This window comes from Camarhynchus parvulus, chromosome 5, assembly GCF_901933205.1.
Source record: "Camarhynchus parvulus chromosome 5, STF_HiC, whole genome shotgun sequence".
Taxonomy (NCBI): domain Eukaryota; kingdom Metazoa; phylum Chordata; class Aves; order Passeriformes; family Thraupidae; genus Camarhynchus; species Camarhynchus parvulus.
In genome coordinates this window covers 51,359,894-51,387,015 of record NC_044575.1, presented here as the reverse complement: position 1 = coordinate 51,387,015, position 27,122 = coordinate 51,359,894, and the positions used below count along the sequence as shown (strand labels likewise).

Below are 27,122 nucleotides of genomic sequence, written 5' to 3'. Positions count from 1 at the left end.
TGTACATAGGTATACATGTGGCCCAACTTTTATTCCTTGTTTATTTTTTTCTAATGTCTGAGCATATTTTGATCCTGTTTGCCAAGATTAGGTGCTTTTGTATTTAATATTTTATGTATTTGAAATGAAAGAAAGTTAAGGGATTAGATGTGTCAATTGCAATTCCTTCATTGAGAGGCTGAGAGCAAGTCTTGTCCACACTGAACATCTGCCAGGAATGGTTCAGGATTATCTCATTGCTCCACTGTCCTGCTGGTAGACCAAGTTAACACAGAGGGTTCTGAGCATGGACAAAGTGGCTCAATTTGCATATCTTTGAATGGCCTCCATCTGACTTCAGAGATCTCAAACATATGCTTGTCTCTGATCTTAGGGTATTCTGACCTCTTTGTTATTCCATTATTTCTCTTTGCTGGGATTTGTTACCCATGAATCCAAAACGTGTATGTCATTCTTTTCACAGTGAGATCATGTGAAACATCAAGTTAAATCAATCTTTGCCATGCTTTAAAGTAAACTTTTGGGGTTGTCCCTCAGCTATCTCAGTGCATGTACACTTGAAAGCAGGTACCCACTTCCATTTCTGCCAGGTAACCTTTGGCATGGGAGAATTAACATTTTCAGTCATTTAGGCAGTTTGTGAAGTCAAGGTATTTCTGCATCATTGAAGTCCTGCCATGCAGGTATCTTAATTCTCCAGCAGCATGCACAGTAGCTAGGGAGTAATAACTTTACCCTGAGAATTGTCTCTACAGTAACAATTACTGCACTAATTGTAGTTGTAAATTTAAGGTGCATATTTGGTGGAATCCCAGCATGTCCCAGCTATAGACCGCTGTGAGTATTTATTAAAATGTCCTAACTTATGTATTTCTTTTCAGCTCTTTATCTGATAGAGGCACTTTAAAGAGCATGCTGCAGTCTGACACTGTAACCAAAGACACGGATGTACAGCGAGACTTAAAGAACACTTCACAAATAGAAGGCTATGAAAAGAAAATACGGAAATTAGAGCAAGAAAAGCAGGATTTGAACAGAAAACTACAAGGTTAGTGGTTTATTTGTGTTTGGATTCTTAGTTCTGCTCATTGGAATATATTCTATTGAAAATCTTTTCCTTTCTTTTTGTATTTGAAGAATCTGCACAGACAGTGCAGAACCTCCAAGGTCCAGTGTGTGTTACAGCAAATACAAGCCGTGATAAGGAGATTAAAAAATTAAATGAAGAAATTGAACGGTTGAAGAACAAATTAACAGGTAAGCCTCTGGCATGGTAATTATAGTAATGCAATTTATTTTGCAATAAGTAGAATTAATGTTCCTCGGCGATTTAAAAAACAAAGAGTGTTTAAAGCCTTATTCAATAATAAGAGGGATTTCAGTTCTTTCCAGATGAGTGCTTAACTAGTTCTTCCACTTGTTTGGCTTGATAACACATACTAGCATGGGAAGTCCAGAGTGTGATGGATTGTGTGGATGGATTTAGTTAAATATTTTGTGTGATATTTGTTTCCCTAAAAATCTCAGGAGATCCTGTTCTCTTACTCCTCCGTTTGGGGAGGAGTATTGTGTTGGAGAGGTTTTACTTGGAGGCAGGTGTAAGAGACAGGAGGTAGAAGTCTGGTTCCTCTTTAGTAACATAAAGGAGTAGATGGGAGATGTGTAATAGTAGTTCACATTTAAATATTTCTGAGCTTCTGCTCCCTTTGTGTTTCTGTGTTTGGTGATGCATTAATTAGGAAGCACTGAGCATTGCAGAAAAACAAATACTGGCATCTGTCCTGAGGGAAGACTGACTCACCCATATCACTGAAAATCTGTTGCTTGACAATGCTATTAGTTTATCCATGCAAACCTCCTGTTAGCACCTAATTTTTAAGTAGGAATCAGCGATAAACAAAGTGGTAGTTTTGAATCCTAATGACTTGGCTGAGGGTTTTATAGAGGCCTGTATACTGCGAGTTCAGATGCTAAGTTGCTGATGCTGATTTTTTTAGAATATCTTTTCCTGATTTCATTTGACAATATACCTTTTTTGTAGGTGTATGCACGGCAGAAATCAGCTCTGTTCTCCTACACAGATTATCTTCCCAAAAAAAGCTAGTTTTGTGTGTTCTGAAATTAGGTTTGAGTCACAATAGTTAGATTAATGCTCTGCTTTTGCAAAGGGTTCAGGTTTATCTAGTTCTTCTACCAATGATGTCCTGTTAAATATAAATTCTAACAGTATGTTCTTATTTAAAAAGAAGTGGCATTGGTTCATGTAGGGTGGGAGGAAGTTTGTTCTGAAGTGAGGGAAGGAATAATACTTCAAGCATTATAACAGTGCTTGAGATCCTGAATACTTAGGTCCATTTTCCTGTTCTGCCATAGATACCAGTGGAACTTGAGTGAGACAGTTATTCCCTGTGAAATTTCTTACATATTTGTTTAGTAGAAGTGGTAATTAAAACCGAATAGAGAATGGCAGTTTATTTTCTTAGAATTGGTAAGACTGAGCAGGAGTATGTAAAGGTGGCTATGTTGGGTGTTTTGCACTTAAAACCAATAATTTCAAAGCAGATTTGTTTATTTGATTCTCACTTTGAAAGCAAAGTGAGAAGAAGCTGCCAGGAGTATGGTCAGTCAGGTCTCCGGGTTACCTTGTGCAGGATGGTATTTCTTTCCCAAACTATTCATTAGTTCTTATCTAGAAAATAAATAGTCCTTGCTTGTCTTGCTGGATGCACTAATGACTGTTCCCTTTTTGTTGCATAAGGAAAACTATTTAGGAAACACATTACTAGAACTGGAATTGGAACATTTCAAGTTTATTTTACAATTTTCTAGGGATAGAAGTTGCATTCCTGGAAAACAAAACAAAGCCTTTGCTAAGGCTTTTTCCATTAGAGATCACAATCTTTGGGGCTGAGAAAAATAAAATTATTTTGAGGTATCAATATCCCAAAGTTACTTTAAACAGTCTAAAATGGTGAGAATAGGAAAGAAATTGATTTTCCAAGCAAAGTTATGCCAATTTGCATGAGTAATTGGCTTATATTATTGGTGTTAATTTGGGACCAGTCACCTTTAATATGTATTTATCTACAGATATAAGTAAACTGGAGGCACAGCTTGCGGATGCAGTGGCTTTTCGACAAGAACATGAAGACTCCATACACAAGTTGAAAGGACTAGAAAAGCAGTGCAGAGTACTGAGGCAAGAAAAGGAGGACCTTCATAAGGTACTGATCAAAAGATAGATACTTTTTAAATGGTTATGTAAAGTAGTTCTAGAACAGTTACTTTGTGATTGCAATGCTAGTGTTTTAAGTGCTGCTTTTTAAAATGATGCAGAGATGTTAGGGAACCTGTTCAGCAGTACAGTAGTTTTCCAAAGTATCACACTTTTATTTTTTGGAAGTTGATGGGCTTACTATTTCAAATGTGTTCTGGTAGATTAAACAAACGCCTAAAGAATGGTTTTAATTAAGCTGTTTAATTATTCTTAACTGTTTCTGTAGAAGTCTGAGGCAATCAAGAGAGACTTCAGAGCCTTTAAATGACTTGTTAAGGGATCGGAGCACAAGTATTATTCTCCTCTATTCTTCCAGTTTCAGGGGAATGATGAGGGAGGAAACAGCCCCAGCAGACACCTGGCTGGTGTCCCTGGCAGAATTAGGGGTTTTTGACCATAGGTCGGTTCACATGACACCAGGGTCTGCTGGTGACATTTGGGGTACACCTATCTATTTAGGGGAAAAGGATCTTTGCACAGAAGTTAGCAGAGCTCATTGAAAGAGCCCATTTACTCTTTCTTTATACCGAAAGGTTAATTATTGCTCAAGGTTAATGATGACTTTTATGTAATCATCAAGGTTATTTGCTACTGTGTAAATTATCTTTGCTTATTATTGCTTCCTGAAATTTAGCAGTATTTCAGTTTTGAGTCAGCATCATATTTTGTAGTAAAGTAAATAGGGATTTGCATATACTACCTACCACTTTCAATAGTAGTTTAAAAAGCTACCTGTATTGGAATAACTAGTTTTGCAAAAGTCTACCAGCCATATTGTTCCTGAGCATTCATATGGATCCAAAAGTAATCCATGGGCCAGAATTTCTGTGCTGTTTCCACACTAGAATTTGACAATCTCTCTTCTATCTATTAATCACCAGTAGGGATTATTTGCCAGAGTGTATAAGTAGCAGAGAAGGTGGATCTTCTGGTCTGAGCACATGCTTTTTGGGAATTTAATCTTCCTGCAATGCTCCTACTAATGGCAGAAATTTTTAGAATTCCCTTGTACAGTATACATTTATTTTGTTGTGTCATTCTGCTCTTATTTTTTCTTCCAACTCTCAAATGATTTTATGTCAAACATTCCATTTGTATTTTAATCCTGTTAATTTTTGTGAACTACTTTCCGTATAGAAAATAGTTTTTATACTTTCAGTTAAAGTATTAAGGGTTTCACAAGTTGTGTTAAGGAATCTTCCTCAGTTTTCTGAAAAATCTCACATTTGCTGCAGCCCCCTCAGTGCTAGTACAATGTATTTGATGTTGCTCCTGAATCTCCTGTCTTCTGAAGCATTCCTTTAAACAAGGTTACAAATGTGCAGGTACATGGTGGTAATGTAAAATCAAGTTATTTGGAAGTGATGTGTCCTTGTGTAGTCACATTTATAAGAAAGACTTCTGGGATACCAAAGGTAGCTTTGGAGCTGCCCCACTAGAAGCAGAGTAATGGCTGTCTTTGTATGTCACTGCAGCTGCCTAGCTAAGCAATTGTGTAAATTAAGAATTAGAAATCTGTAGTAGTTACATGAGGTGGTCAAAATAAGCTTATGTAGGTCCAGTTTCTTCTTGGAAAGAATATATGGAGTTCAAATTACTTTTTGTTTTTTTAAAACCAGCAACTTGTAGAAGCCTCAGAGAGATTAAAGATGCAGTCCAAAGAGCTGAGGGATGCCCACCAACAAAGGAAGCTGGCTGTGCAGGAGTTCTCTGAGCTCAGTGAGAGGATGGGGGACCTGCGCTCCCAAAAGCAGAAGCTGTCCCGGCAACTCCGCGACAAAGAGGAGGAGCTGGAAGTGAGCATGCAGAGGATCGATGCTCTGCGCCAGGACGTCCGAAAATCAGAGAAGATGAGAAAAGAGGTAGCTTGATAAAATAGTAATAAAATAGCTAGCACACATGTGTCTCAGCTGCTGCTTACCCTGTACCTCCTGTGTGATTGTATGGAAAAACTGGGAGTGTGTTTTGGGGGTTTTTGTGGGGGTTTTATTTGCACTCAGACTGATTTGAATCTTGAGGAAAGTATTCTTGCTGTATGCCCAGTTTATTAGTTCTGGTGTTTGGATTCTTGTAGACTCATATCAGCTTGAAGCCTATAAAGCTCAGTGAATGTCTTCAAGTGTTCTGAGGTTGGAGTATTCTGACTTCACTGTTTTTTTAACTGAATGTTTCTCTTCAGCTGAAATGAGGAATAGTGATACAAAACTAAATACATGGTTTTCCTTCCTCTGTATTTAAGTCATTGTAAGAGTAATATCTTTAAGCAAGCTGCTTTCCAATTAGTATTCTAGGCAGTTTATAGTTTTCCATAAGATGAAGTGAAAAGCCAGAAGAGAACATAAGAAAAAATTTCTGTGGTTAATCTGGAGTGTTTTAATTACTGAAAAATCATAATGTTTTCTGCATGCTCTGGGTGAAAGAGAAGAGAAATTCAATAGCTATAAGCTAGAAAACCTCTGGCAAATTGAAGGGTAGTCTATGAAAATGTAGCGGATAATGAAGTTTCTAAGGCTTTTCTCCACGAACAAGATATGATAGTCAACTAGGAATTGATGAATTGGTGGGGCATCTCATCTCTAGAGCAGAGTGCAGCAGGCATTCAAGTGTTGTTGCTAATGCAGTGAAATACTTTCATGCAGAGCTTTAAAAATCTCCTGTCTTTGTTCTTAAAAATTCCTCTGTACTCCCTTTCATAACAGTTGTATCAATCTTCTATTCAGAGCACAGTCTAGAAGTTCATTATCTTGTCCTACAGTTCTAAGTACAATCCTTTTAAAAACAGCTTTGCTATTTTAATTTGAACATAGAAAAACAAATCTTACTTTTCCTGTCAGGGTATGAAACTGTGCTGCTGTTGCTTGAATTCCAGCAGTTGCCTTAGTTGCCACTGAATCTAAATAGTTTTTCTGATAAGCTTTCTGAAGTCAATAAATGGATGATCGAGCTTATTTTGTTCCATAATTGCAAAGTAAAAATATTCAGTGCTCATATTTAAAGTGTTTTGCAGTAATTTGGTTTAAAGGTTGGTATTTTTAAGCTGCCTTACTTAGATACTGAACCGTGGAGCTGACCTGTAAATGTGGGAGACTTCTCTTTCTCAGCTGCAGTGTCTTTCTAGTGCCATTTCCTTCTCTTTTCTGTAATAGAAGCTGTGCAGTTATCCCTGAATGAGCTTGATGTAGTTCACATCAGTACAAAGAGTCATAAAATAATAGTTCTCTGCATGTGACAGATGGATGCCTGAATCACTGAAGGCAAAACAATTATCATGACATTCTGAAATGGTTGTTATAGTGGTGTAACTTAAAATAGAAATAAGTAAAACTTGCTGCTGGGCCGTATGGAGGAAAGGAAATGAATGATCCAGATAGTGTTATCTTGTGTTGAAATGACCTAAAATGACTCTTCACAGCTGGAAGCCCAACTTGAAGAAGTTGTAGCAGAAGCATCAAAAGAACGCAAGCTCCGTGAGCACAGCGAGGTTTTCTCCAAACAACTGGAAAATGAACTGGAAGCTTTAAAGGTTACATGTTTTTTGACAAATATTTACTCATGGCCTAGAAGCTGCAATAATTTGGCTTACTCAACTGTTGATACCAGTGGGAGACTTAAAAACTGCAGCCCTACTAGAAATCTGACCTAACCCATCCAGATTTATTTGCCTTTTTTGCTTGAAAGCCTTTAATTGCTGGGTACTAATGTCTTGAAAATACTCAGTTTATATAATTTGTAAGCAGTTAGTCAACTAATGTGATCCAAATTTGTTACCTCTGCAAGCCATTTCAACCCCTTATTTGGGTCATGTAAGCAGAGCAGTCATTTATAATGCTTGGGGACAGGCACCTTTTAAATCACTCGGTAGCCAAATAAAAATTTTTCCAAAATGCCACCAACTGGACAATTCTGACTTTTAAGAATATACTCAAAATAAAAAGATCATAGCTTCTCCCTGATGGCTTCTCCTCTTGTTTTGCAGTTGAAGCAGGGAGGCCGGGCAGCTGGTGCCACGCTGGAACATCAGCAGGAGCTTTCCAAAGTTAAGTCTGAGCTGGAAAAGAAAATCTTGTTTTATGAAGAGGAGTTGGTCCGCCGAGAAGCATCACATGTTTTGGAAGTAAAAAATGTGAAAAAGGAAGTACATGATTCAGAGAGCCATCAGCTTGCACTCCAGAAAGAGATCATGATATTAAAGGATAAATTAGAGAAAACAAAGCGAGAGAGGTAAGCTTTTGGGTATGCTCCCCTCACTATGGATTTCTTTTTGTTGTGTATATGTATTGCATTGCATGGGCGCCTGTGCAGGCTGGTATTTCACCCTAACTCTGTTTATTCCTTTTTGAAAATCCCAGTCTACAGGTTCAGCAATGTGACAGTGTGTTTCTATTTCTTGCCCTTCTCTTTAGGCACAGTGAAATGGAGGAAGCAGTAGGAACAATGAAGGAGAAATACGAGCGTGAAAGATCTATGCTCTTGGAAGATAACAAAAAGCTAACAACAGAAAATGAGAGGGTAATTATTTGAGGAAACATATAATTCTTACTTCATTAGTCTCTGGTGTTGAAGTAGTCTACTCACTGATCAGAACAGGATCTGTGAGTATTCAGAATTTTAGAAACTTCATTTTTGCCATATAAATATTAGAGATTTGGCTACATAGTAACTTTAGCATCTTGCTACTCTGCTCTTTGGGGGATTGATTCCCAAAATTAAGAGGACACCACTCTTGTTGATTATTCATGAAGGCTGCAAAGAGAGGGAATCACTGACACACACTGCCTGCCTTCCTGGTGGTTTACAGTTAAACCTTATTCCTCTCTGACCTCTACACTTGCTTTTTTATTTTCCTTTGTTTTAAATTATTTTATGTGAACTGATAGTTTCACAAAAAGGAAGCCCGTCTAGATAGCCCAGGGTGGTCGTTTGTTCAGATTCTAAAGGTGTGTAGGCATACACATATATAAAAAGTGAAACTAACCTCTTGTTTCAGCTCTGCTCCTTCGTGGACAAGCTAACAGCACAGAACAGACAGCTGGAAGATGAGCTTCAAGATCTAGCAGCAAAGAAGGAGTCTGTTGCTCACTGGGAAGCCCAGATTGCAGAAATCATTCAATGGTATGTGCTGGTTAGAAATCCAGATATGGCCACTTTCAACTTCTCAAGTACTGCTTGGCTTTTTTTTTTAGTTTTTTAATGTATAGCCAGGCCTTGTCTGTGTCTGAGACCAACAAAAGCAAGGTACTTCTGAGTGCTGATTTTGTTAAAATTGCCAGATGCCACTGAAACAAGTACAAAGCAGAGTCAGGGTGTCAACTTTCTTCAGTCTCTAAAATGATTGTTAAATAATCCAATTTGGAATATTTTGATAAATCCATTCAAGAAAGTGGTGAAGATTTAAAAGGTCAGTGTTAACATATAGAACCTCACTAGCTGTACTAGAGCACTTAGTACTTCCAGTCTTCTCCCCTATATAATTCACTGTTCTAGCAAGCTGTGTGCAAGAATTTCAGCTTGCAAAACAAAAAGGACTGGAAGGTAGCCCTTACAAAAATTGAGCAAGTAATATGCAGATAATTTTCATATAACAGCAAATCTCTACAGAACTCTTGCTAATGGAAAAAGGGAGGTTTCAGTTTCCCTAGCAACTGCCACAATCAAGAAAATCAGATAAAAGAAAAATTTAAGGCAGGCAATCTGGGATGTATTCAGTTTTCTGTTGCTGGGAGAGTTTTCCCTGCTCTGTTCATTCCTGTTATGTCCCTAAACCCAGCACAGACACTCTGATAATTTGGTGGTACAGTATTTGGTGCTGTGAGCCATGAAACTGCTAAGTTATGGGTTTTTGTAATTGCACAACAGGGTAAGTGATGAGAAGGATGCTCGTGGCTATCTCCAAGCATTAGCTTCCAAGATGACAGAGGAACTGGAATCGCTGAGAAGTTCCAGTCTGGGGTCACGAACACTGGTAAGGAAATAAGAAACATTCAGGATGTTCTGGGCATGTCTGAGAAGCTACATTTTTGTACCTAAAGATAATTAATCATCTGCTCTGCCTTATAGTTTTTAGGTACTGCTTGCAAATCCAACTAGGTAATCTGATCAGAATTTGGTCATTACAGGGGGCAGTTGTTTCATACTAGTATCTGCCATCACAGATATTAAACATTACAGAGGAGAAAAGAAACAATAACTTAAACCATCAAAGGGGAATACAGAAATACACCTTACCATGTTATGCACAATTGAATAATTGCTGTTACCATGAGACAACAAAGTAAGTTTTCTTCTGTAAAAAAAAAATACTATCTGGCTTATACCAATAGAAACTAGGGACACACAGAGAATATGGCTTTATTTACATGCAGAACAACGAGGCCTTTGTGCCATAATTTTCCCATACAGTAGTAACATGAATCCCCCAAAATTTAATAGAAGAGCTCTCATAAAGGAGTATGGTTTCAAAGAGAAAAACACTTGCATAAGGAAAGAAAGAACCATTTGCAGCTTGGCATGGGAGCCCACATCCCCACTAATGCCAGTCACCAGTCTGCCATCCAGAATCCATCTGCTGCTGGTTTATGCTCATGAAAAATTACCCACCCCTTCCAAACCTTTGAATATGAAGGAATAAGAGAAAGTTTTATGTCTGTGAGCTGACATTTGTTTGCATCATCAGGAGACTATATTATAATATAGAGAGGTTTAACAGGAAGAAAGATTGGATGAAATGCAGTTTGCATTTTTATCTTAGCTGCTCCCTGAATAAAGAACACTGTCTGTTCTTTATATTATAACTAAGGCAGTTACTTCTCAACATAAAAAGTGCTTCTCAGTTTTCATGACTATTATTTACAGGTTCATTTATGACTAGAGAGGTAGTCATTAGGGAATTTCAGAAACATAGTCCACACTGGAAAATGTCTGGAAAAGCTCAGAATATTGGCTTTTGGGGTAGTAGGGAGGAATTGCATGGTGTATGTATGTAGTATACCATATGTTGTATGTATGTAGCATATCTTAGATGTATAGTAGCTTATATAGCATATGCTACTTAGCAAGCATAAGACTTGCTTAGGCAAATGTTTCAGGTATCTTGGGCATCTCAAGACGCAATATTCTTTCTTCCTTTTTTTCTTCTCATGGTTTTGCTACTCTTGGTATGTTTTATGTTAGTATGTTTTACATTAAATGTTGACATCTCATCTTTGAAAGCCTGTTGTATCACTGTACAAGTTTTACACTCAGTTCTAGATTGCACTGTGAAAACTAGTCATTTCCAGTGGGTTCTGTCTGACTTCCATGCTCAATGATCCAGCATTTTGGTTTTCACCATATTGTGTTAATGGTGTAACCAATAATGAAGTAGCTCATTACTTCATTTTGTGTCATGAACACTGACTATTGACTAATTTTCATGTAGCAAGTGTGCTGTCCATAGCTGATTAAAAGAGCATTCTCTGAACAAGTGTGAAAGCTAATTTATGTCTTTGGGAAGAACAGAAATATCCTTAGCCAGTTGATAGTAATACTCAGTAACTTATTGCAACAGGATCCCCTTTGGAAAGTGCGTCGCAGTCAGAAGTTGGACATGTCAGCAAGGCTGGAATTACAGTCAGCCCTTGATGCAGAAATTCGTGCCAAACAACTGGTTCAAGAAGAGCTACGGAAAGTTAAAGATGCAAACATATCTTTTGAAAGGTAATGAGGGTTTTGGTTCTGTTTGGGGATTAATGTGCTGATCTAAACTGCTGATTAGAATAGCAGCAACTTCCTTAAAATGGCTCCTTGTGCATGGGATATTGGACTCTGTCAGAAGCATCCCATTCTACAGACTATGCATTTTTTACATAGTCAAATGAGAACTGTAAAAATTCCTTCAAGTAAACACTTCACTGCTATAGTAAGTGAAAATCTTGGGCATCTGAGAAAAAAAAGGTGTAAGAGCAAATTCAAAAGTAATTCACTACCATTTCTTTAACTAACTGGAGAGTTAGACATGTTCTTGGGAATTAAAAGTCAAAGTACTATTAGAATAATTTTGTTTGGCAGGTACTTGCGGTGATAGCTGAAGTCTTAAGTACAGTTTTAAAAATCTAGTCAAGTAATGAGGTATCTGTTCAGAGGAAAAGTAAAATTAATAATCCTCAAAACAAAAATAACTTAAAAAAACCCCAATGCCCCTCAAAAACCCCCAACATAACCCTCCAAAAATCACAAAGAAACAAACAAACAAAAAGGCATTTTCTGAAAGTCTTGAGATGTAGGACCAGAAATTAACAACCTTGTGTACTGTCATTCCTGCCTTTGAGACATTTCAGATTACATTTTGATCTTTTTTTTTTACTTCAGTAAATTAAAGGAATCAGAAGCAAAAAATAGAGAACTGTTGGAAGAGATGGAAGGTTTGAAGAAAAAAATGGAAGAAAAATACAGAACAGATTCAGGTAATTAAATTTACTGTGTTCTAACAGAGTTCTAACAAAACCTGTGATGTTGCCTTTTAGCTAAGCCTGTTCTGCTTTTGGTTCTAGGTCTCAAACTTCCGGACTTTCAAGATTCCATTTTTGACTATTTCAACACCTCTCCTCTTGCACGTGATTTGACTTTCAGAGTGAGTTATTACATAAAATAACTACAAAATGAGATAACAGAATTATATTTTTAATATGTAAAAATATCTCTTAGGCACTGTATGGCAGATTGGTATCTTGCATATTAGCCAAATCAGCGTGGCACAAAATTGGATGCCCAGTAGTTTTCAGTTTGCTTGGCATTTTGTAGAGAAGCTGGCACCTCTGGGAAATATTCTCAGAAGTTCAATTATTTCCCATTCTAGCTTCTTTGTTTAGGTTAATCTCAAACATTTGCTAAATGAAATATATTCAGAGTTTTTTTTTAAATGCTGGCACACCCTGTTACAAATAAGGACTTAAATGCTTTGCAGTTGGAAGATGCTGATTATTACAAGGAAAAGTGTTCACACAGTTCAAGGAGTGCTTAAACAGATTTGTAAAATTGTTGGCTCCAGATCTTAATGTAGTGGTTAGAGGAGAAGGAGCTGGGAAGAGAATCAGAGGACCCACAGATGTTGGTATAATAATTTTATCATGACACACCCTGTGATCCTTAGAAAACAAATCATTCAAATCACAGCTCCAAGTAGGCGTTTCACTTTAAATGATTTGTGCATTCCCTGAGGAAGCAGCTGTTAAATGCAACATTGAATCACATTTCCTTACTTCATGAACTCTTGATCCTTGAAGATTTTTCTGGGTTTTTTTAAATTTTGTTTTGCAAAGCATAGACAGTTTAGGATAAAACCAAGGGCTTGAACTGAAACAATCTGTTGATGAAGTGGAGTTAAAGGGGCTCAGGTTAAAACCTCATCAGTCTGGTTAGGTTTTCTATCTGAGATGTCTACTCTCTTTTTTCTTTTTCTTTTTTTCTTATTGTCATTGTTGCTAAAAACAAAAAAGCCTATGGACATGCTGTGATATTTTCATACAGTTTGTATCTTTGCTGTTCCTAGTCATAAAATGTCTATGCTGCCTTTCTATTGAAGCAGGAAGATGTGCTCTATGTGTGGCAAGGAGGGAAGAGAGAGAAGCATGATACATGCTACTTTCTCAATGCTAGCTTTTACCTACTGACCTTGATATTTTAAAACATTGTTTTAAAAAGTACCAGATAGATGTAAAACAATAACATGTAAAATATCAAGCCCATAACTAAATAAGGTTCCATTTGATGGATCCTGAAATAAATACATATTCTCTATGGAAATGCAGGTGGCATTTTCTGATGAATTACATTAAAATTGCTGATACCGTGCTTAATAACTTACGTTAACTTTTTTTTTCACATGTACTTACAAAGATATTTTGCATCATCTGCTTTGGGGTTAATTTAGTTTGAATGAGTTTCATTTGGCCATATAAAATTTTATTTAGCTAGTCAACTAGTATTCTGTCTGAAGTTTTCCTGTGGGTGATAAGCGATCATTTTTATCCCTCATATCTGTTACAACAAAGGATTCTGTTTCTTCTTCGTCTACATCTTCTCTGCTAGCCTTTTGGGAAGAAGTAAGTTTTTGCTAGTAGTTTTGTGTCCTTATTTTGTTGTGATCTGTCTTAGTAAGAATGGCCCTCTAAAACTAGATATTTTGCTTCCTTAATTTCTCTGTAACTTAATTCACTAAACCTCTTTGAGGCTTACTGTTTTATAGTTTGACTATATAGCTAAAGCTGAATCACAGAGTATTTTGAAATTATTCATATTACATAATTGTGCAATTTGATCTTAAATGGCCCAGCCCTTCCAATCAATTTGTAACAAAACAAAAATAGCAAGTATCTGAACAAACTGAGTGAGCTAACTGGAGATGTCTTCCTGTCTAAACTGGCTGGGAAGTGAGTGATTCATTACTTGTTGCCTTTAGTGCTAATTACATCATTGATGTGAAGTCTAATCTCATGTTTGTTAATCACAGTTTTCATGATGTCCTGAGAGTACAGTAATACAGAATCCTACTTCCACACCCAGCTGCTTTAGCTCTGCAATTGTAGCATACTTCCCCCTTGTGCTGGCAATTAGTAGTTGCTAATTTAAGTGTGAAATTAATAGATAGCTTGTAATGGATGCTAGCTTTAAATGTTAGTGAAATTTAAGACACTGTGATTAATTAGACATGATTCTTTTAATGACAGAGGCCAATCATTCTTAAACAACTTTTTAAAAGATTGAGTATTACTACTTTAAGATTTTTTCTTGTGGCAGGTTTGCTGGCTTCTGTATGCTAGAAAAATCCTAGTGTAGTAAGCTACCATGAGAAATCAGCTATTTTAGGGATGATTGCCAAGCTACTCAAACATCATTCCATACCTGCAAGCAAGAGATTAGACACAGCCTTGCTGGGAGAATGCAGCTGTTAGAGCATTTATGCTGTTTACTATGAGATTTTGCATTTCAGTACTTCCAGCTTTTCCATCAGGTGTCAGGGTTTGTTTTGAGGAATGATCTTTTTTCAGAGTGGATGTTAAATGTATGTGTACTTCATATAGAAATCAGCACCGGGTCTTGTTTCCATTTTGTTGACACAAGGACACTTCATCAGATATGTGGTATCTAATGTAACATATTTGCTGTCCTTTTGCAGACCAGCTCTATTAGTGAGCAGGAAATGCAGGGTTCCAAGTCAGAGGTTTCACCATCTACTTCAGTTGTAACTGCAGAGCAGCAACAAGAAGTAAGAGACCCGTTATTTTACCCTGGAGAGTAATTCACCAGAAAGTCTCTCTGTCTTGTTCATGATAAATACATACTGCAGCATTCATTATGAAGAAGCAGGATTGAATGCTGCATATTTGCAATGTCTCAGTGTTAATTGCACCTGCTTTGAGGACAGTTGCAAATGAAACCTTTTCGCTGGCTTTGTGTATGTTGATGTACCTCATTTTCATGTTTTCTGTATTGCTGCTTGTTTGTTAGTGTGCAGGCTTTCCTGTGAGTGCTTTAAAACACAATCTGTTTCTATTAAATCAGAATGGCAATGTTTACAATGATTAAATTTTTGATAATTTTCAAAAAAGGAAAAAAAAATCAGAACAATAAGCTTTGCCACCCCAATCTTAAAACAAATTCTTGCAGCCTTATTTTGCTCAATTACAATTTCTTGTGATTCAGGAACCAATTCGGCTTCAGAGGATGCCTGCTGCTCCTTCCCCCACCATTCAGTCCATTTCTCTAGCTGTACCAAAGGTAGGGGGACTGTGCTAACCTTATTCTAAAGAAAAAAGGAAAAAATATCATTTATAAATTAGCCCTCTGTGTTTTCTTGTCCTGTTTGGGTTTGTCATGTTTGTGTTTTTGTTAGGTCTGTGTTTTTAATCAAATGCTTCCACATGCACATCAGTGGGTTTTGTTTTGTTGGAGGGGATGACAAAACATGGAAACGTGGTTGTAGTTTTGGATCTGAGTGTCTTTTGGAGTCGGAAATAAAACTGTTACTGTTGTCTTGCAGCACCTGGTACAAGATGCACTTATATAAAAGAAGCCCAGGCTTCATAATGTACTCACTGATATACTGGCGGGTGGTGGAGGGAGGTGCTTGCATTACTCAAGTCCAGAAAATGAAGTTATTTTTTATCCTGAATGTATCTTTCAGCCTAAAGCTCACCAGCTCAATATCAAGTCGTTCACCAGCCCCACTCAGTGTAGTCATTGCACCTCTCTCATGGTGGGATTAGTTCGACAAGGTTATGCCTGTGACGGTGAGTTGGTGAAACTTCTTGTAAATTTTCAGCAAGCCCCTCAAAAAAAACATCCCAATGTATTTTAAGACAACCATTTCTTTGGGGAGGGAATGAAAGAGAGGGGTGGCTGCCACTGGATGATTTTCCTTTCTGTTCAATCATAGCATATTCCTGAAGTCTCCTTAGAAGAATGATGATGTATGATGAAGTGGTTTCCTCGTATATTGTTAATTAATTCTATTACCATTAGTGCTGTTATAGTGCAGGGGAGGGGGTAGGGAAGACAGGATTGGTTTCTTTTGTTGTATTAGAGAAAACTGCAGGAATGATCTGGTGACATGAATCTGATTATGTCTATTTTATGCTATTCTGGTCATAAACCCAATATGTTGGGAGGACTGTTTGCTGTACTATTTGGCTTGTAGCTTGTCTTGCTGTCCATTAGTTTTATTTAAAATGCTTTCTCTGATGCATGTATCGCTACTGAATTCCATTTTCAAGTATATGGAGGTATTTTCATTTGAAAATACTTTCTGTATATTGATTAGACACATGAGCTCAGTTAAATAGGCCATAAATTCATGTAGTATACATACTACAGTATAAGTAACTTGATTTCTGTGCCTGGCTTAGTTCTTGCTAGTGGCAGCCTCTCCACTGACACCCTCAGTGTCACATGTAGATTGCCTCATCTGCCCTTCAGGGCTTTTTTCCTGGCAGATTTTCTGGTGGCAGTTCTTCCCCAGGAGAACCTATCACTCTGCCAGCACTTGCCCTGGGGCTGCCTTTTGTCTCGGGTTGCTGACAGTTCTGAGCTTTTGTTTTGCATCTCTTCTTGCAAGCTTGAAACTGTCTTTTTCCTTTAGTGCAGCTAGGGGCTTCGCTCTTCTTTTGTCTTATGTATTTTGATTAAGCTCTGCATTGCTAGTTTTCCATTTTGCCCAATCTACCGCAGTTCTTGATTGCTACAGAAAAAACTAAAATCACATTGATATAAAAATAGAGATGATTCCAATAGAACAAAACTTTGCCAAACGTTCCCCTCTCAATCACTTGCATTTCCCAATTCCTCCTCTTTCTAATCCTGGAGACTATGGTAGAATACAGCTACACTTACAGAAGACTGGAACTGATTCTATGCTTTGGATTTTCCCTATTCTGTAACTGGTGTGCATTGATGTCCACAGTCCCAAATAATCATGATGCCTCCTCAAAGAGCTGAATTTATTACCTGATCTTGAGAAGCACCTACAGTACTTTGTGGGTATGACTGTTTGGTAACCCCTGCCCTCCTGGGAGCAGACAGTAGCTCGAAGAACAAGCCAGGCAACCTGATCTGGGCTGCCCCCTCTGGCTGTCTCCTCCCTCAGGCATCATGAGGAGGTTTGTTGCCCTGTCTGTGGCTGTAGCAGAAGCAGGCTGTTTCCAGGTTTGGTTTTTTTTTTTTAATCCTTTGAAACTTCAGAATTACAGAACAAGATGTACCTAGGATATCTGCCAGATTCCCACTTCTGAGAATATGGTTAGGAGGAAACACAGGACAGCTCAGAGTGTCATGCCCCTCTCTTCCTGCCTTCCCAAGCCTACTGGTAGAAACAGGGTAGCTGGGACAAACAAAGCAAAATCTCAGCAGAAGGATCTCACCCCTAAGCTGTGGGCCAGATGATATAACACATGAACTCGTTCCACAGTTCTTGTAGTCTGTCTCATGTGAAATGGCATGTATTAGGAGTTTTTTCTGTGTACTGCTTCTGTGTGAAGTGCTCTGTAGACAAGACCTAAAGACCTCTGTGCCTTGCTGGTGCAGCACAAAGTGGTGTAAATAGTAAGAAAGCATTCAATGCTAGTTTGCTCTTTATTTGAACTTACTGGAACTCTGGGCAATAGGTATATGTGGCTCTTTCATCATGCAGTATTTCAGTCCTTGTCCCTGGTTTCTACTTTATTTATGCTTTATTTATGTCTATATCTTGTGTTTAATAGTTTAACCCTTTCTGGGTTTTGATCAGTTTAGTTTTACTTTGTCTTTGCAGTGTTCTTGCATACATGGATCAAATTAAGCACCTATTAGCACTACCCTAATTTTTATTCCTTCTTTATTAATACTGTTTCTCTTCTGTGGCTGGGTTAGTTGGTGCTTAACACCAGCAAGGCTGCCCAACTCATTTTCCTTTAAATGTTGACTCAGTTCCTGCACTTTATGAATATAATAGGCTAAAAAGAGGAAATGAAAACACTTTGGAGAGTCTCATACAATATCTAGGTGTGTTCACTTTTTCAGCATATTGAGCTATTGCAATATTTGACTGCCAGTTTCAGTGTGATTAATAAATTTGCTGAGTGTAGACTATGTTAATCACCTGTTATGATTGACTCATACACATATTTTACTGTGAATTTTCTCTTTTGTACTTAGTGTGTTCATTTGCATGCCATGTTTCCTGCAAGGACAGTGCACCTCAGGTCTGCCCTATACCCCCTGAACAAGCCAAAAGGCCTCTTGGAGTAGATGTGCAAAGAGGAATAGGAACAGCCTACAAAGGTTATGTCAAGGTAACAATCTTTTCTTCTTGGACAAGAGAAGAGTACTTAGCTTCACTTACAGCTCTACAGCTTGGACCTTATAAGTATGTTTAAACACATCTCCTAAATAGTGCTAAAGCCTTAAGGCTTTGTGTGCCATCTGTGTAACTTATTTAACCTTCATTGCTTTAGATGTGGGAGAAACACTTGGTTTTACTACAAGAGCTGAAGGTCAGTAGATTAGTAGCTACAATGTTCATAAGCAACAAGAGGAAAAAAAAGAATGGTTTAAGAAAGAATTTCTGTCATTTTTGATGTAAACATAATACAAAAGTTAAACTGTCCTACCATTTTGGTGTTGGTGGAATATCCAAACCTAATATCTTTATACAAGTCTTAATATATTTTTTAATATATTAAAAAATATATTAAGTCTTGTATAAAGCCTTGTCCTGGTTTAGAGCAAATTTGGGAAAGAATCCCCAAAGGGGCTCCTCTAGGAAAGCCAATTCAATCGGCCCCTCCCTGCAACCGGTCCGGGAGAAAATACCACCTTGGAGAAAAGGGGTAAAAACTGTTTATTAAACAATAGAACCTAAACAATATAAAACAATAAAACCCCTTGCCGCTCCAAGAGATGACAAACTGAGAAAAACCCCCGTTCCCGGGTTGCAGCTCAGCTCACTCAGTCTCTGATCAGTCCCTCCGGTGCTGGAAATGTCACAGGCCAGACCCACCGGGCCACAGGTGCAGCTGCCGATGCTCCCCTGGGTGTTCAGTCCAGAGCAGGTTTGAACAGATCCAAAGAAAAGGAAAAAAAAAAACACAGTCCAGGGAACTTCTTTGGCTTGGCTGGCTAAAACTAACTAAAAGCAAAGGAGAGCTCTGTCCCGCTGTCTGTCCATCCGCAGACAACACAGTCCAGGAGGAGGAATGCGGGGGAGTGAGTGCAGTGTCTGAAAAAAAACTGCACGCTTCTTCTCTCCCCCCTTCACTCTCTGCAACAAGTCTTAAAGGTGCAAAACTTATTCAGCATAAACAAAACGAGACGATTGGGGATAAAAGCATCATATAGTCAACCCAGGACAAGCCTCTGTAACAAAAAATGGTTGAACTTGAAAGAGGAAAAATGATTGTTTGATTACTTGTTATTTTTCATCCTGTTCTGAAGGACAAGCAGAATGTGTTCTAATTCCACTGGTCTAAGTATAAGCTTTTCTAAATGTCCTGCTTTCTATGTTTTCTTCATGTGCTTACATGTAATAAGCAATCAGTTATTTCCCTGCAGGTCCCAAAGCCTACAGGAGTTAAGAAAGGGTGGCAGAGAGCTTATGCAGTTGTCTGTGACTGTAAACTGTTCTTATATGATGTGCCTGAAGGAAAATCCACCCAGCCTGGAGTTGTGGCAAGTCAAGTCTTGGATCTCAGGTTTGTATTTTTATGGCAGAGTAGAAATCCTCTCTACTGTTTTCTTTACAGGAGTGTTTATTTCTAGTACACAAGAAATTAGAAGATTTTGAGAGCTGTGGCCTAAGAAGATCCATGTATTGTGTACCTAAACTGCAGCTTAGTTTAGGCTGATCAAGTTGGCTCAACAAGAAATTACTTAAGTGACTACAGTCCCTCACACTGCAATCACCAGTATTCACAGCCTTCCTAGAATTCCATTTGCACCTGTAAAAAGCAAGTGTATATTGGTAGATTGCTTTTCCCATGCACTCTGACCTCAACATTGAGTCACAGATCATCCCATAGCCAATAACTATTCAGGAATATTAGAAAAATTGAAGTAGTCTGCAGAAAAGCATCAACTAATTTCCACTGCAAATGGCTCTGACCCTGCCTTTTAACAAGAGTTATTACTTCAAGGGGAACCATCTGAACCAGTGAACACTGTCTACCAAATATTTGAGACTTATGTTGATCAGAGTAACCAAGGAACTTCTTTTATTTCAATTTTTGGAAATATCAAGAAAGCGTAATACCTTTTAATGTTACAGCACCTTTGTACTTGTGTTGAATATCAAGTTTGCATTCACAAGCACCTTGGTTTATATTTTTTCCAGACAGCAGTACAGTGGGGTTACAGCAGTAGTGCTGTGCTGTTCTCACTCACTGGGAGCTGTCAGTGTCAGCTCTCTGACATGCTGGCAGTGGGAGCAGGAACGTGGAAGTATTGCAAATAGCAGCATTCCCATCAGTACATTGCTTGAAGCAACTCAGCCAGATACCATATACCAACTGTGCCATGCTTTATCTGCTTGTTGTAGCTGCCCCTTTGAGGCTGTCATCTGAGGGTTCTCAGATGTTTTTAATAGCTGTTAACCACCACAGCTCTGAATTCTAGCACAGGCAAGTTTCAGACATTAGTGTCATCTTTGCACTAAAATTGGCAATTATGGTGATCAACTTGGTCAAATTCAGTTTGAAAAGGCTAGTGCAGACAAGCCCTCTAGGGTGGAGCACTCTAAAATGCAAAAGTTGTTCTGATGTCTGTTTATTTTACTATAATAGAGAATAAAATCTAGCTGTTTTGAAAACCCTTATTTGAAACCCACAAACTATAATTATGTTGCCAAGAGCTTTTTATGTGATTTTTCTTTTTTTCCAAAGGCCCCTCTCTTGCTACACATTGAGGTATGAATTATTCATTTCTAATGTGTCTGCTGGGCTGGAAGAGCAGTATTCTTGCTTCTAATTGTAGAATAGGTGTGGTTGGGACATCAAAACTACACAAAGCCACCCCACCCTGCTTAGCTTCAGGTGGACTGAGGTACACGTACCAGATGCTGTAGAGACATAACTGAGGCTTGGGAGCTGTTTGGGTCAAGGATGGTTAGAACATAACAAAGCAGTTGTGACCTCTGTGCGGTGTTAGGAGATTGCAGCCTATTGAAACAGTGGTGATACCAGTTAGATTTTGCTCACCAGTCCTAGTGTTTGCTTGTGTGTGATGCTCTTGTTCTCTTTTCTCCCTAGAGATGAAGATTTTTGTGTGAGCTCTGTCCTAGCGTCAGATGTAATACACGCAACCCGGAAAGACATCCCATGTATATTCAGGGTATGGCTGTGCACTGACTCCTACAGAAAATACCTGTTAAATACCACTGGTTTGTTTTGATAGTGGCATATACTGTCCTTATCTAACATTGATTAAGTTACATAGAAGTGTAAGAATTTACAAGGTCTGCTGACATATGTAGAAGAGCAATATGGTGCTTCTCTTACAACTGAACTGTAAAGAACAAAGTGTTGTATTTGCAGGGACCCCTGTGGCAGGAAACAATAATGAATCTGATTCCATGTTCTCAGAAGACTAATTTATTATTTTAAGATGCTATATTATATTAAAGAATACTATACTAAACTATACTAAAGAATACAGAAAGGATACTTACAGAATGCTAAAAAGATAATAATGAAAACTCGCCACTCTCTCCAGAGTCCCGACATAGGTTGGCACTGATTGGCCAATGAGTGAAAACACTCACACCAGAAACCAATGAAACAATCACCTGTTGGATAAACAATCTCCAAACACATGAGCAAAACAGAGGAGAAACAAATGAGATAATTATTGTTTTTGTTTTCTCTGAGGCTTGTCAGCTTCCCAGGAAAAAAACCTGGGAGAAGGGATTTTTCAGAAAATATGAATGTGACAACAAAGTTCTCCTTCTTTAGCTGCTTCCTTGTATATAAAGTTTGGCACTTTTTTAATTTTCCTGATTATAATTCAGTATATTTTCTCTTTTTTTCCATTGGCATTACCAGATTCTGTTTTATCTTGCTTTAGGATCCAATGCTGTAACAGAATATTCTGAAACTGATCTAGTTTCCTTAATTTCATATTTAAGTATAGGAGAAAAAAATAAAATAAGAGAAAATAATGAACTGAGCTTTAATATCCTCTTTAGTGTATGTTCCATCTGAATGCTGTATTTACTTTTTAACAACAGGAACTTAATTTCTGTGTTTTGTGTGAATCATATTAAATCTGGAGTTCTACAATTTAGAAAAGAATACATTAGTAGCCAGTATCTATAGTCTCTTACATTTGAATAGAGAAACTCATTGTTTTCAGCATATCTGATATTCACCCATTTAGAATCAAGTCAGGAAAACATGGAAAGCAAAGAGCTGTCAGTCAGTTGCAGTCCCTATCATTTGGTCCTTCAGGATTTTACTTGGGAATTGTCTTTGCTACTTGTCTGCCTCTGTCTCTGCTTTTCTGCTTTTTTTGTAAAAATATTTTCTGCAGTGAATTTTCATGCTTTGGTTTACTACTACCTTTACCTTAAGTTCCCTCAGTTGTATTTTGGTTTTTGGGTTTTTTAGTTCCCATCTGCCTGCTCTCTTCTTAAATTAGCAAACATGGAATACTGTAGAAAAGGACTTCTCAGGAGAGAAAATATGGTGTGCAGAATGATGGTTCATTCATTTAAGAACAAGGCATCCATACAGTTCAGCCTGCCTGACTTGCTGCTCTAATTTCTGCCTGCAGTTTTTAACTGAAAGGGTATAATAATAAAAATATTTTTTGTCAAATATCCCTCTGTCAAAATACTTGTGTGGATATACATGACCAAATATTTTCACGGTTTGATCAGATTATCCCCTATTAAAGAGATGTGATGAATTAACTTGAAGCTTGATGTGTGAATATATCCATTTAGGTAGGGGACCAGAGAAGCTGCTGTTCAGTTGTCCTCCCTTAAAAGCAGGAATTTCTAAAACTGGAAACCACTAAACCTGATTGGGAGTCTCATCTCCATTTCATTTAGTTCTAGAAATCTGCGTCTTGCTGACACAGTCACATAGAGTAGCTTGTACAGAACAGTTTGAACTTTTAATTCGTATCATCTGTGTAAAAATGTGGTCCTTCTCTTTTTTATGTGTCATTGCATATAACACATGTTGATATTGGTAGCCTATGAAAGACAGATTTTTATTTCTTCTGGATATTCTACCAGCAGAACAATACCCAGCAAATTCTGTTCTACAAATAGAATGCTGCCAAACACATGTTCCCACCTCTGACTCCCCATGAATTCAAGAGTAAGAATTTGTCTCAAATTCAAACATTTCTCCTTGGTAACCAGTTTTTAAAGCTGGGTGTTAGGCCATGCTGACATTCAGACGCCACGGTCTTAAGTTCTGCTGTCGATGCACATTTCTAATAATAGTATAGGAGTTGGCTGTAGTGGAGTGCTCCCACAGTTTAGCAGTCCAAGTTAAGAAGCCTTGAGTTTCATAGCAAATAATGGATTTTTATATGATGAATAATGCAATATATATTAGTACCAACTGCTCGGTTGTTTTCTTGCATTTTACTATATATAAATTGCCAGCTTCAAAAGATTGAGGCGTAATACATGGTGGTACTTCAAATGGAAAACCATTGCTGGAATCTGGTTTTGTTTTGTTTTCTAAGCATTATCCATTATGCCTCCACCTGTCTTTAAAATATTAACGCTTAGTAACAGTTTAGACAGGAACAAACCTTAATGCAGAGTAGTAAGAGCTATGAGCAGTTGCAGCTACTCAGTTCTTTCCCTACGTCCCTTCACCTCCACCTTCATCTTACTGCTGAACTTCTGTCTTTGACATCCTGTTGTCCCAAGTTTACTTTCAGATTTATTTTATCTTCAAGATGAGTGTTATTGTTTCATTCATTCCATGAAGTGTGTGTGTTACATTACCACAACATCCATCCTTACAATCATTTTCTTATAACACCATGTAGGCTGAAGGTCTGATATTCCATGTTACATTCTTCAGATTTGCACTTTTACACCTTTTGTTGCTCTTTCTCTGTTCAACTGTTGTTACTCAGAGTCTGTGCTGAGGGCTGATCCTGGCTGTTGGCCTGTTTGTCTGTGGCTGAAAGTATGGTTCCTATGATACCATAAACCCTTCAGTCTCTTCATGCAGTACAAAACTCTGAAATATTAAGAATTACTGTGTGCATTCTCCAGGCAACAGAAGTTCCTGGATAGTTTTGCTATGTAGAACACATTCTGCTTTGAGATCTATGGGATGATTTATGATTTAACTGAAAATTAAGTGAAGCCATAGTGATTTTCTTTTAGCACAGGGACGTGGGAGAATGCAGTTCTTCAGTCTCAAATATTGCTTTCCTCCGGAGCTTTGAATGCAGACATGATGTGCTCTTCCCCTGGACAAATATTTGGAAAATTAGATAACAAATTCAGAACTGATGATAGCAATGCCTTTGGGTTTCAATGCATCTGGTTCCCAAAGCATATGTGTCACTCTCAGTAAATTATGGGTGGGTGGGATCAGGACAAACAATGGTTCAGAGCAGGAAGGAGCCTTTTACTGCCATGTATTGATTATTGTAGCATTCCCTGTCCATATGCTAGGATTCAGAATGTTTAAGCAAGGCTGAATACTTTTAAACAAAGCCACTGTGGCTTCTTGCAGTGGTTGTGTTTTGACAGTTTTCTTGAAGAACTGTAGCTGTATTACCTGTGTTGTGTATGTTCCTTGGGTATATCATTCCATTGTAATGAGAAAGTGTAGTTTATTTTCACAGTTCTGTGTGATAAAAAGGGCTTTTAATACTCTAACTAATTTCACTGTCTCTGTCTGTTTAAAGGTGACAGCTTCTCTCTTAGGTTTGCCTTCAAAGTCTTGTTCTCTACTGATCCTGACGGAAAATGAGAATGAAAAGAGAAAGTGGGTTGGAATCCTAGAAGGGTTGCAGTCTATCCTGCACAAAAACAGGCTGAGGAACCAGATTGTGCATATTCCACAAGAAGCCTATGACAGTACACTGCCTCTTATTAAAGCAAGTTTAGCTGCTGCTATTGTAGGTATGTTTGATTTAACTTTTATCAGTGTATGAAGGTGGTTGGAACTTTTAGATGGGCTTTTATAATGAGAGCACTGACATCTTGAAATAAATTCCTCAGCTGAATTCCTTGATAGGAATTTAATAATGGGCAAAAAATGCTAATCTTGCATTGATATTCAGGTTTCTCCATCCACTTGGAGTAAATAACACTGTTGAGTTGTTCAGCAGGTTGTTTTAGCAACATGGTACTTAGCATGCTTTTTGACAGACTGTGTGAACTCAAGCAAAATCGATTTGCTGGTGAAAATCTGTTTGTGCAGAAATTTTTTCAGCTGTTCAAAACAAACAGCCTGTTTTAAAGGTAAGACCAAGCTTAGCTGAATTAATTACCTTTTTTTCCCCCTTAGATCGAGACAGAATTGCAATTGGTTCAGAAGAAGGACTGTATGTGATAGAGGTGACCCGTGATGGTAAGTCAGGCCATAATGCATGCAATAATTACATACAAAATAATGAGCTCCATAACTTTTAGTGCTGCTGTAATATAGGTTGCACAACAGCCTTTCATGTATAGTAAGTATTAAACACTCAGTTAATTGATGAGAAGGAAAAGTGAATGTGAGTTATAAGCACTAATTTGGTCATTATCGTTACATTCAGGTGAGAGGCTGAAATTAAAGGGATGAGTTACTGGGCATATCCTGACACATTCTCACCCTAGCTGTGTTCCCACAGCAGGTATCAAAATGCTTCAGCACACAGAGCATGCACAGCACACACAAAGTTGGTAGACTTCCCTTTAAAACCTCCATGTCTTATCTGTTTCTTCCAGAAATTTGACAACCACTCACATTCTCTTGAAGATTATTGGTGTCCAAAGCAAATGTGTCTTGGGGTGCTGGTCTTGTCAGTGATATTCTCAATTCCTTTTTCTGTGTAATTTAGTTTGTGGCTATTTGAAAGTTGGATTTTACTCATGCTAAAGCTTGCATTTCAATGTAAAATAAAGCAGTGAATATAGGTTTTTAAAGACTTGCTTGACTTCCAAAATTAAATTATATCAGGGATGTGGTTTTGGGTCAAAAGAAAATTCTTCTTGTTTAGAATAAGACATTGCCCAATTCCAGGAGAAACTGCTTTATACATGGAGACAGCAGATATTTGGAATTCTTTTTAGCAGTAATGAATGCCATTCCTTTGAGTAAACTTCCAGTGGTCACCATTCTTTAAGTAGTTAGATATAAACATAACTTGAGATGCAAATAATTCCAGGAATTCCAGTACAGCTTCTTGCATGAAAGAAAGTTGTAAATTTAATTTGAAAGGTCATTTCCTAAAGGAACAATTATCTGCATCACCATGTTATATGTAAATGTGAAAATTAATTATCAGGTTTGGTTTTAAGTTAAGAGATGTTTAGCAGGAGTTTTCTCTGGCCAGTTCTGTGTGTTAATAGCATTTTTATAAATCGTAATCTGTTTTTCATTTTATGGCAGTTGTAATTTTTAGTGTTAATTAACTGCCAGCTGTTTATTGCAAAGGTCTTTGGTTAGAATATTGCTTAATTCTTGACAAATAAGCTGGAGTTGGAGATAGGAAGGAAATTATTTCTCTGTGGCAAAGCCAGTTATTTCCTAGAGCATTTCTTCAGACATTTCATCTATTTATGCAGGTGAGGGTACACCACAACAGCACTTTGTGATTTAAACAGCCTAAGTCTTATTGCCAAGTTTAAAGAATTTGGTAACTTTGGCTACATTACTCAACTGTTACTGAAAAAAGGCAAAGAATTTCCAATTAAGAGTTCTCTTTTTTTTTAACTACAATTCACAAATATTTTAATGCATTCAGCTAGCAGAAAAATTAAAGTTACAATTTAATGTTATTGGTTTATGCTTATTAAGTTTTCTAGTTTAGAATTGCTCTCCTGTTTGTACCCCATTAAATACTCACTTCATTCTTGAAAGTTCTATAGCCAAGATCCCCAAAGAGCACACATTGTACCTAACCCCCTTAGCTGCCTCTAACCCTGCTTTAAAAATATGCATCAAACAGCAAAACTCCCCATGGGTAGCCTGGCTAGTCCTTGTTCTGAAAGGGTTTTCCTGGTGCCTGTACTGAGCCTCTCTTCCTGCAGCCTAACCCCTTTCCTTCTTATCCTTTCCCTGTCACAAAGAGCATTTTTCTGCCTTTCCATATGTGTGTTTTACACCCCCTTACTGTACTGCTTTTGTACCTGGCTGAGACGTCTCCCAAC

At 37.8% G+C, this 27,122-nt stretch overlaps 1 protein-coding gene across 2 annotated transcripts in view; it reads left to right on the top strand.

Moving 5' to 3' along the window:
* Positions 1-27,122, top strand: part of CDC42BPB (CDC42 binding protein kinase beta) — a 91,996-nt gene that overhangs the window by 54,642 nt on the left and 10,232 nt on the right. The window contains exons 10-29 of one of the 2 annotated variants that reach the window (XM_030950442.1): positions 882-1,048; positions 1,138-1,257; positions 3,091-3,224; positions 4,897-5,139; positions 6,690-6,800; positions 7,254-7,498; positions 7,681-7,786; positions 8,265-8,389; positions 9,134-9,239; positions 10,824-10,972; positions 11,624-11,718; positions 11,806-11,885; positions 14,430-14,519; positions 14,957-15,031; positions 15,438-15,543; positions 17,942-18,078; positions 19,337-19,476; positions 21,028-21,109; positions 24,668-24,884; positions 25,273-25,335. In XM_030950442.1, coding sequence (XP_030806302.1) covers positions 882-1,048; positions 1,138-1,257; positions 3,091-3,224; positions 4,897-5,139; positions 6,690-6,800; positions 7,254-7,498; positions 7,681-7,786; positions 8,265-8,389; positions 9,134-9,239; positions 10,824-10,972; positions 11,624-11,718; positions 11,806-11,885; positions 14,430-14,519; positions 14,957-15,031; positions 15,438-15,543; positions 17,942-18,078; positions 19,337-19,476; positions 21,028-21,109; positions 24,668-24,884; positions 25,273-25,335 — 2,591 coding nt within the window. The remainder of the gene's footprint in view (positions 1-881; positions 1,049-1,137; positions 1,258-3,090; positions 3,225-4,896; positions 5,140-6,689; positions 6,801-7,253; positions 7,499-7,680; positions 7,787-8,264; positions 8,390-9,133; positions 9,240-10,823; positions 10,973-11,623; positions 11,719-11,805; positions 11,886-14,429; positions 14,520-14,956; positions 15,032-15,437; positions 15,544-17,941; positions 18,079-19,336; positions 19,477-21,027; positions 21,110-24,667; positions 24,885-25,272; positions 25,336-27,122) is intronic. The other variant, XM_030950443.1, reaches the window with a different exon arrangement.